Source organism: Magallana gigas, chromosome 7 (genome assembly GCF_963853765.1).
Source record: "Magallana gigas chromosome 7, xbMagGiga1.1, whole genome shotgun sequence".
Taxonomy (NCBI): domain Eukaryota; kingdom Metazoa; phylum Mollusca; class Bivalvia; order Ostreida; family Ostreidae; genus Magallana; species Magallana gigas.
The window spans coordinates 7440866-7451922 of NC_088859.1; the positions used below are offsets into that span (position 1 = coordinate 7440866).

Genomic DNA, 11057 nt, shown 5'->3' on the forward strand with positions numbered 1-11057 from the left:
TATATACAAGCTTTTGTGTAAATATTGGCATTTCTGGTGCAGTGGTTCTTGAGAAGAAGATTTTTAAAGACATGCAACCTATACTCACTGTTTCGCAATTATTTCCCTTTTGAAAAGGGCTGTGCCCTTTATTTTAACAATTTATAATCTCCTTTCCATAAGGATGCTTTGTACCAAATTTGGTTAAATTTGGCCTAGTGGTTTTTGAGAAGAAGTTGAAAATGTGAAAAGTTTACAGACGGACGGACAGACAGACGGACGGACGGACGACGGACAACGGGTGATCAGAAAAGCTCACTTGAACCTTCGGTTCAGGTGAGCTAAAAAGAATAAAAAGAATTATCAACAGAATCAGTACAAGGTCTTCCGTTGAAAACGGAAGACCTTAATTAGCTCTTCTGTTGTTTAATATCGAAAATTAGAATAATGCAATTTGCAAATACTAGCAATAACAAACTTTGGTTATTTGATAATATTATCTTTTTGTTAGTGTTTGAACTGTGCATGACTGTGTGAAATTATTCAGAGATGAGGTAAACTTAATACATAATAGCTGATAATAACTAAGCAAATTTTATATCGTATAAAAATGTCCCCTTCTCGATATTAAAGCGGGTTGAAAAAAATCGTTGTTCGTGGTTTAGTCGAAAAAATTGATCCTTTTATGATCAATAATTGATTTTTTAACCATTATTTAGCTCAGTTGGATATATTATCCAATTAACTTTCGGCTAATTTGATAAACAGTTTCTCCATTTGAATATTTTTTTTTCTTTTATCATAAGCTTAGCGTACGTAGTTCAACAATTTACATATGAAAAACATAGAGGAAAATTTGGATTATCCGAATATAACAACAACATTAGCAACTGCCTTTTCCTGTAATTTTATTTTTTTGTTACGTTAAGCTGTACCAGAAACAAAAATTGTTTATATTTATAGATTTCTGATCTTGATATCAATGCATTATATATTTAAACTGGCTTCAATTCATGTACTTATAAACAAACATGATGTAAACAAAAAAAGATACGTTAGTTATGTTTATCAAAACAATATGATCTTTTGAAACATCAGTGCGAGATAATAAAAACGTACGTCTTAATGTTTATTTTTTTGGTTTATAATAATTTATTGTTTGTCAATGAGAATTGTTTTAATGTAGCTATTTATTTGATTAAAGTTTGAAAATAGAGTTTATGTTGAAACACGTCCAGATTCTTTTACATGCCAATGCAGGAATTATTGTTTGGTAGCTAATTATTTCATTATTATTGTACTTAATTTACAAGAAAGCGTAATTCTTTTTCGTTCTTTATATGCCTTTACAACAAGTTGCTGAATATCATGCTTTTGAAAAAATGATGAGGGGTAGGATACCTTCCTCCTGTAATCAATTAAACTGGTAATTAATGGAAAATTGTATCTTTGGTTAACACCTGCCCTCATTACTGTTCTCAAAGACACAAATTGGATTCACTAGTGTTAACAAATTATCATTATATCAACAAATTAAAATTCAACTCCAGAATTCATGATTTTTACATATTTTTTTCAAGTGCGTTAAGTGTCTCGTTATCAAAAATAGCCTTTAGAATGCACTTGACATTTTTTTTTCAAAGTATTCAAAGTGCGTTGCCACAAAGCTTTCCTTTAAAATGGCCATTAAAAATCTAATATTTACATTCCACATCTGTTTTGCTTGTGAAGTGTGTAGAAAGCTACGGCAGTTATAACACTGTAACACACACAGGGTATTCAAAGCTTAAAATGTCGAGATTTATTATGACGTCACAAGCTAACGCGCGTTACTCAATTTATATGCACCCACCGATGCAGTTTTGATATTATAATATAATTCTGGTTGTAACGTTCTCTGATTGGCTAAAAAATTGTTTTATATCGTATAAAGAATGTTGCCTACGTCATAGTAAAACTAACGTCAAAAACCGATCAATACGCCTGACGTAACGTTTGAATTTTGTACAATTTAACGTCATTTAAAAGGTCATGTGACCGTTTTTATCTACAATTAAGAGTAAAAAAAAATAAATTATAAGCAATGAATTCAATATTTATTTGTTTTATATGATATAAAATGGTTTGAAACAGTTTACGCTTTTTTCATAAACCGCTTCGCGGTTTTAAAGCGTAAACAGCCCCAAACCATTTTATATCGTATAAAACAAATAAATATTGAATTTATTTCTTTAGTATCTTTTAAAAAATGATGATTTAGTGCTTAAATATATCACCATTTAGAAATGCAAATGGGAATTTTTGCGTTGAAAATCGTGACGTTCAATTTTTAATATCACGATATTGAGAACAATGAATGTTTCTTTAATCAGTATGTATTGGTTAAAAAAAAATTCTTGCTTCATTAATTTTAAGTGTTTTTATGTTGCAATTATTTGTGAGTAATTTACTGTGCTTTCTTTTAAAGTAACATTTTATAACGTTGATACGTAATGTTGATACATACCTCCAAATACCTCTAATTCAGCAATGTCCAAGAAAGAATCGAAACTCATATGTAATCCATTTGTAAGGGTAGGATTTGTTAAAAAGATGGTCGGCGATGATGAAGGGAAGGTATTGTTGTAAAGTATTCTGTTTTGACTGTCCCTGACAGTCAACGTGCCCAAATTATTTCTATTCACTAAAACCAGTAAAATCATTTTAAAGCAATGGATTTAATCACAACTCTTTCAATCTTAAATGCTGCTAAAATTGTTTAGTACCTGTTATAAATCTGAGAGCGCTAACATAATATTTCCCGTCAAAAATAATTGCGGCTTTTCCATCTTCAGTTCTTCGATGTGTGTTCATTTGTCCATCGAAAACGATATCATTTGTCATTCCAGGATGAAATGCCAGGTTAACTGAAAAAGTATTTTGATAGAATAGAAATAGGAAAAACACTGTATTTTTACCACACAAACAATGACATGTGATATGATAACAACAGATAAAAAAGATCTAGAATGTGTCACAAAAGTTGGTACATCCCGTTCCTAATTAACAACACGTCTATATTTTGATGCGTAATTTACAGTAGTTTTATTTTCATTTTATATACCGTAATTTAAAGAATTTACAAACATTTGAAAACTTTACAATATTAGGGTTTATCTATATATCAGTAGTAATAATAAAATTAATAATGATGGTAATAAAAAAGAATAAAAAACAACGAATACCACTGGATAAAGTAATTGTTAATTTAAGCAATCAAAAATATTCAAATCCCTAAATTTACTCAAAAAGCGAATATGTAAGATTGAATACTACAGAAACGCAAACAACGGAAGATGTTCTGTAACGGTTTTTTAATACATTTTGCGACTGTATTCCATCGAATACAATTTAGTAGAATATACTGTGTTTTAAGAAAATTTCAATTTTCTTTTTTCGATATGATGAATGAGTCCCTTCCGTAATTCAAATTTTTGAAAGAAAATTTCTCTATATATTCCAATGTAAAACCTCAATCCCAAACTGTGGTCTAACCCTACCACCTAGGATATTGATTTGGATAAACTTGAATCACATTCCTTAAAATTTCTGTTTATAGTGCCATATAAAGATAGACAGAGGCATGTGTTGGAAGCAACACAACGTAAGGACGCTTTTACGTGTCACATATTTCACCTTTTCTGTCCATTAATGCATTAAAGATTTTTTAATGGTTCTTAGTTATTTTTCTTAAAAATACGGAATATTACTTTATTTCAAATGGAACATTTGTTAAATAAAATTCACTGTTGGCAGTGGATGTGTGCATTTGGAACTGTGTAACTAGAATTTCGTCAGTCCAACTTTTACAACTTCTTTCAATTTTTTATGGAATAATAAACATCAAAGAGTGGCAAAAAATGTATCACACAATACTACAAAGATGGTGGACTTAGAATGATAAATTTATCTAATTTATGTACAAGCTATAAGATCACGTGGATTCGTAGATTTCATATGCTGAAGAACTATGGAATGTTTCCCCAAATAAATGGAAGTACCGGCTTTTTGACATCATAAAGAGCTGCTTTTTAAAAATTTGTGGATCTCGTATATTTACTTACTTTGACATCGGTCATTTACAAAACTACTTTGTTAGAAACTATTCGGATTCCTTACACAAGTACTCTGAAGTGGATATATTTCAGATTGACAACATTCAATCAGGTCCTCCAACAATCATTTAAAATTCTCATGGGTACCAATAGCGCACCGTTGTTGTAAACCTAGTATTAATATTCATATGAAGCAGTATTTATTTATTTCTTGCACATGGAAAAAAGAAATCACTCGGTGTGGCCTTCAACTCGACATTAAAGTTTTTCAAGGACGCATCATCAATTGTTGATTCCATTCTTATGTCGACTGGATATATTACAGTGAACTTGATTAGTAAAAGATACATGTACCACAGAGTCTGAGTCATCAGTTTCATATTTAGATCTTTTGCTAGAAAAATAGTAACCTAACAACAAAACTTTGTGATAAACGGGATGACTTTAATTTATGCTATCGTTAACGTTTACTTACTAGCAATATACCATCATCATCAGGATATGAAGGTTTTTTTCTCTCAATTGATTCGATACGCGAGGACTCGCTCTACGTATGACCAATTTTAAAAACGAATCAAGCAACTGACTATAAAGCCAAGTGGATAAAGATTATCAACAGTCTTGATTGCAGTCATTATTTCGTAAGATCCATGGTCGATATAACTGCTTTGTAAATATTCCGCTAGGTTGAATAATGACGGACGTTTTTCATAATTCATACCAGCAATTATTCAATACCGAATTGTCTACGGATTATTTCGTTTTCCCGATTACGAGCACACTGCGGATGCGACCGATCAACAAAAGATGATCACTCTTCGATTGCAGCTGATCATACCTCTGATTTTTTAAGAGATCCGTGTTTGATCTGCTCCTGCTTTTTATGTTTCCTTTAAACTCTTGATTTTAAAAACTGTTCGTTATCATCATAGTTCATTCTTAGTCAGCACAAGCACCTACAATATACTCCTTACAATCCCTACCACCAATTTGAGAACAATAATCAGTCAGAACATGTAAAATAAATGTCATAGTGGTTTTTCGATATTTCGTATCATGTGCATGTTGCCCCTCTACATATCAGAAACTTACCAGGGTATAATTAACTATGTCCCATCCACCTACTTTTCGTGTTATTTTACCTTCCATCTGTAACTTTTGCAATTTTACTATGAAAAGTTATCAAAACAGTTACAGCTGCAAATTTTGCATTTTACTTCTGATTCTAGTGTACTTAATAACATTAGAGGCCTACTTATAACATACCAATTTCAACTGGACACAACTTTTTAGTTACTTATAATCATTAAAAGTATTTTTTAAACTGAAGCAACACTCATCAGTCTTTAAGTTCGGCAAGTCGTACTTTAAGAAATATTCAATATTATCCGAAACCCAGTACTTTATCCGAAACTGCCCCTTGCTACCTTAACAATCTTTTATTCCACACACTTAAGAATGCTTTTTGCCAAGTTTAGTTGAAATCAGTAAAGTCGTTTAAGAGAAGTTCACTGTAGCCAAAAATGGGGAAAATATACGGATGAGCGGACAGATAGTCTGGCAGACAAACGGACGGATCACTGACAAAAAGCTGCCTTGAGCTTTCAGCTCAGGTGAGCCAAAAATCGTCTGACACATAATTTATGAACAAATTCTAAATAAAGGCACATGCTTATGGTTCTTTAAATCTATCTTGACTTTTATTAAGGAAATAACACCATGGTTATATGAATACGCCGGTGTAAAGCAGATAATGATGACGGGGGTGTTTTTGACGTAAAATATTGTCCTCGGCCATTATTCTTCGAAGAAAAATCACTTGTTTGCTTGCAGAAAAATGGATTTATCCTTAAATTCATTTACAAAAGCAACAGTAAACTTAGCCTTAGTCGTGATCCTAATCGGATTTGGTTATCTTCAGCTAAACAACTGGGTTTTGGGTTCGCAATTCATATCGGTTCGACATCCTTTTCATCAAATTCTTCCATGATACGGGATCATTAGACGAAATTTCAGGATGTTAATCCATTCTATATGACGACTTGAGTAACCATCGATCGAAAATATCTTTTGTTAAGTATACGCTTAATTACTGTTAGCATTGCCTAATTTATTTCAAAACACGTATTCTGTCCATTATTAAGCTGAATTTCAGGTATGACGTTATATCAACATAAACACTTGCACTTAAAATTCCTCAACATCAGTATATATATTTCATTCGATATTATTATTCAATATATTATATATTATATTATTCGATATATAAGAAATAATCGAAAGTTACATAGCCCTTATGCTATTTAAAAAAATATTTCATATATGTATACCTTAATTACATACATGAGTTTTGTTATACCATTATACTTTTGCTAAACTGGTTATTCGCCATTTTAGAGCTATGCGGCTATTAAGACCTTATAGCACCTGTGTTTTAAAACACGTTGAAGTCTGTTAAGTATATGATCAACTACTGTAAGTATTGACAGTCTTGTAATAAATTTAATTTAAAAGCAGCATTGACCACATAATAAGCTGATTATTAGGTAATGTCATACATTGATGTGAGTGACAGTAACTAATATTTCATACAGCATTTCATGTGATAAGACAAATTTTAAGCTAAAGCGTGTTCCTCATTTACTGCCACCCAGTAAATTCAAAATTTACAACATGACAATTTCAACCCTGAGATTCCATAACCATTCAGTTAGTTGAAATATAAAATACAATAATTCAGCACGTTATTTAAAAGAAACAAATAGCACCCAATATAGATATCTTCTCTAACCCCACTATCTATCTATCTATCTATCTATCTATCTATCTATCTATCTATCTATCTATCTATCTATCTATCTATCTATCCAGGGGCGGATACAGGATTTGTAGTTAGGGGGGTGGGGGGCGTGGATACAATTATTGAGGCAGGGGGTCTGGGAAGCCCCCGGAAGCTCCTGGGTTTTCGTGTATTTTGAAGGTAAAAACCAGGCTCAAAATAGTTGTAATTTTTTTAGTTACGTACACTTATTATATTAAAATAGTTTATTTACCTAGAAAAAAAAAATATACAGTAATTAATAAATGATTGCACACAGACCGTCTGGTTTTAAATGCAATTATATATAATTTACCTTCGACCAGCTTTTAAATATTCAGACATTTTTGCTTGCATCGCAATAGGGAAATGATAGCGCAGTCTACACTTGAAACAAAATTGCTGGGATTTCCAGTCGATTCTTGGTCGAAGCCCCAAGTTCAGGGCCCTGGGGAATTTGATGCAGCCACCATAATGAAATGACCAACATATTCTTTTGTTTATGTTTTTATGTTTTTATGTTCACAGTTTAATTGGTTTGTTATCAGAATCTGTAAACATGCATTAGGATCAGATGTTTATAGAACAGCAGAATTACAGTCAGCATAGCACAGCTGGTGTATCAATGGGGTGTAACAATTAAAAATAAAGTGAAACACAAAATGCTAACTTTTCTATATAAACAACTATAATATATGATAAGAGTAAAATTTGGCCCCCATAATTCACCATTTTTTAAAGTGTTTCGGGTACAATAAAATGGTATGTTAAAATTTAGAAGAGTTGTTATAAAATATATGGTTCACATATTTGTTTGATTTATTTGCACTCATTGGCAGTATATGACGTCAGAAGTGACGCTATTTCAAAATTCAATCAAAATCAGACGAAAATTAACATTTTTCTCATCTTTTTACGAATGGGAAATTTAGAGCGCATGCTTGAACCAGGACAAATTTTTTGTCACTTATTAGACTTGGGTAGATACATCTCTGATTAAAATATTTTGTTGGTTCAAGCATGCGCTCTATGTTTCCTGAAAGAAAAACTGCTTAAAAACAAGCTCTTTTATGCTTAAATGCAAAAATGGCGGGAACAGGTTGTCGTTACAATGCCGTATTTCTAAATTGTGGGCACTTGAATCAAAATGAACATTAAGTAAAAACATCACATATATATCTGTGCAAAGAAAACAAAGAATTACAGTGAAATAAATTTAATGATATTCCTTTTAGGGGCCATTTTAGGTCCATACCATATATAATCCTTTATCAAATCATCTACAGTCATGCATACTTTGAAAATTTTAGGGGGGGGGGGCGTGCGCCCTCCACGCCCCCCTTAAATCCGCCAGTGCTATCTATCTATCTATAAATCTATCTATCTATCCATCCACTAACCGTACTGACATCCTGGTCCCATCCATCCTGGTTCACACTGATTCCTTGGACCTAGGCACTGACCTGTCTGGTTATCAAAGCTAGAGACACAGTGTTCCAGTTCTGTACAGGCTGTTCCAATTGAATTTGTCTGCCTTTTTTGGCTCGAACAGAATATACCTTAAACAATACAAACATCGGACTATGAGCAATCAACACATAGTACTCACGTACTAATATCAATGGCAACGTTGGATACTTACTTCTCGTCCTGCACAATATATTTAATTATACTTTCATGTTAAATACTGAAATCTGATTGGTTTAGGCGCAGTTGATAATCCGTTTTATTACCCTCAGCGATAGCAACACACTTAGCAACGGGTAACACAACGAATTGTTACATGCGCGTAAATTATGCGCGTACGGTTCGCCGTAGAATTCGCATCATTTCTATATAAAAGCAGTAAACATTTCTCTAAAATTAAGACATTCAGTATGATAAAATAAATAGTGCCTGTTTGGGAGGGTAACAGTTGAAATTGCCCCCCCCCCCCTTCGAAAACCATTGTCAACCGACACGAAGCGGAGGCACTATTCATATATTACTCCATCGAATATGTATTTTATAAGGCATGAAACCTAACGACATAATTCATGTTAAAAATGAATTAATACTCTTGCGTTTGTATTAACTTGTATTTTAACAGGAATTAATCAGTAAGTCGGTGTTAATAACCGTAGGAACACATGATAATACTAGGTTTTAGACAATGATTTAAAACAATTATACAATTATTGCCAAGATAATTGAAAAGCAGTATTTATAAGTATGCAATATTCTACGAACGTCATTAGTAAATTAATATATCAGAAACAAAACTACTAAACTACTACTATCAAACTTACTCTGAATATGGGTATACTCCTTAAACTTAATGTTTAACTTTAATTCTACTACAGTTATTGCCGAGATCATAGAGATGCCGCGGATATTATTCTCCAATATACCACGAACGTCATCAGTAAATTATCAGATCAGAAATACCTATTTGGCTCGCACTGACCATGAAAGTACAACTTCACACCGTAAAAAGTTTTAAAACTATGTCAATTTCACGTGTTAGTTCCAGTCAAAACGATGTGTATTGCCTCAAATGTTTATTTTTAAGAGATCAAAGCGGACGTTCCTAGCACCTGCCTAGCACATTTTCACTGCGTGCTTTTACATAAAATATATAACGAGTAGCAGTAACAATCGCATTAAATTGCTTTTAAAATATTAGGAATGTGATTCAAAGATATTTCATAAATAAGTAAAGAGTATTAAAAATCCAAAAAAAAATTCTGTCGTCTGCATGTGATTCCTGTAATCGATACACATGTAAACATTACTAACAAAACCATTGGGGTTACACGGAACAGCCGTCAAAACGACCTAGATCGTCTTTCTATAGGAGAAACGATCCGTAGAAATACTGGGCTGTTAGTAGTTGTTGTTATCGTGAATGTTGCAGGATAACCTCCTTGGTCTCGAAATGTTGTTTGAAAAATAAAGCCTCGGCTAACGCCTCGGGTTTTATATTTCAAAACAACATTTCTCGATTTCGTGCCACATTCACGAAAACTCGTACTTTATTTCTCAAACATTAAACATAACGTTTTTCATGTCTTAGTTTATGTCACAGCGATGTTTATTGCCCGGAACGCTCAATGAGACTGTTCCAATGACCTACCTTACATAACAACACCTTGCATGTGTTCTAACCCCCAAAAGGTTAACAGTTTAAAATAAAATTATTTTTATCACTATACATTTTGTTGAATTACAAGAAATATTTTATCAATGATTTAAGTGTAACTTTACATCCATCCAAAATGCTTGCATTAATCGATACTCTGCGATAGATACATGTACAAGAGTAACATAGAACAACCGTCCCGATAAGACCGCCTTAATCTCTCTATAGATCAAAACGATCATCGGAAATAGAGCTGTTAGAAGAATGGAAATAAAAATTCTTGTTATCATGGAAGTTGCATACCTACTTTCTCGAACTCGAAATGCCGTTTAAAATATAAAAGCCTCTGCTAACGCTACGACTGTTTAAATAATTCAAATTAATATTTCTTGACGTCGGAGGTCATTATTTAACATACATGAATACTCGTAATTTATGTATTACATGTACCTAACATTTACATTTATGTTTCTCTGTCCATTTCAATATTACACATCATATTTAGGCATTATATCGGTAAAAGATTCGAAAAAATCGTTAACATTTTTCAAGATTTTACCCTCAGCAAAACTAAAGCTTATCCAGTACTTATGTTGACAATTCAAACAACGAGTGTTCAGAAATTAGTATAAAAGTAATATATCTTGAAAATATTTTTCTAGAAATGTTCAGAAATTAGTATAGATTGTGTAATATTTTTTGAAAATAGTTTTTAAAATAAATTTATTTTTTCATGAAAAGAAAAATTGAATTATTTGATTTTAACTTGAAAACGTAGATCCATTAAACAATTGCAAAAACATGCACGCAGACTTTGTGAAAACATAAATCTAGTGTTGAGTATGGAAACGCATATAAGGAAGTGAAAGCTGATATCTTATCAGCAATTCATATGTTCAAATAAAGACAATATTGATCTCACCAGGTGGAAACCAACGGTTTAGTGATTGCGATGTTGTTACACTCTTTTTTAAGGTCTTCCGTTTCCAACGGAAGACCTTTCTATTATTGTGCGGGAAAGATTATTTTTCTTTTTTTTTTTTTT

At 32.2% G+C, this 11057-nt stretch overlaps 1 protein-coding gene across 1 annotated transcript in view; it reads right to left on the reverse strand.

The window, feature by feature from the left end:
- LOC105335833 (E-selectin) overlaps window positions 1-8447 on the reverse strand; it is a 59310-nt gene extending 50863 nt beyond the window's left edge. Inside the window, exons 1-3 of the mRNA XM_066067493.1 lie at window positions 8292-8447; window positions 2745-2885; window positions 2486-2662 (exon numbers count right to left, since the gene is read on the reverse strand). Coding sequence (XP_065923565.1) covers window positions 2486-2662; window positions 2745-2885; window positions 8292-8313 — 340 coding nt within the window. The 5' untranslated portion in view covers window positions 8314-8447. The remainder of the gene's footprint in view (window positions 1-2485; window positions 2663-2744; window positions 2886-8291) is intronic.
- Between the last annotated feature and the right edge of the window lie 2610 nt (window positions 8448-11057).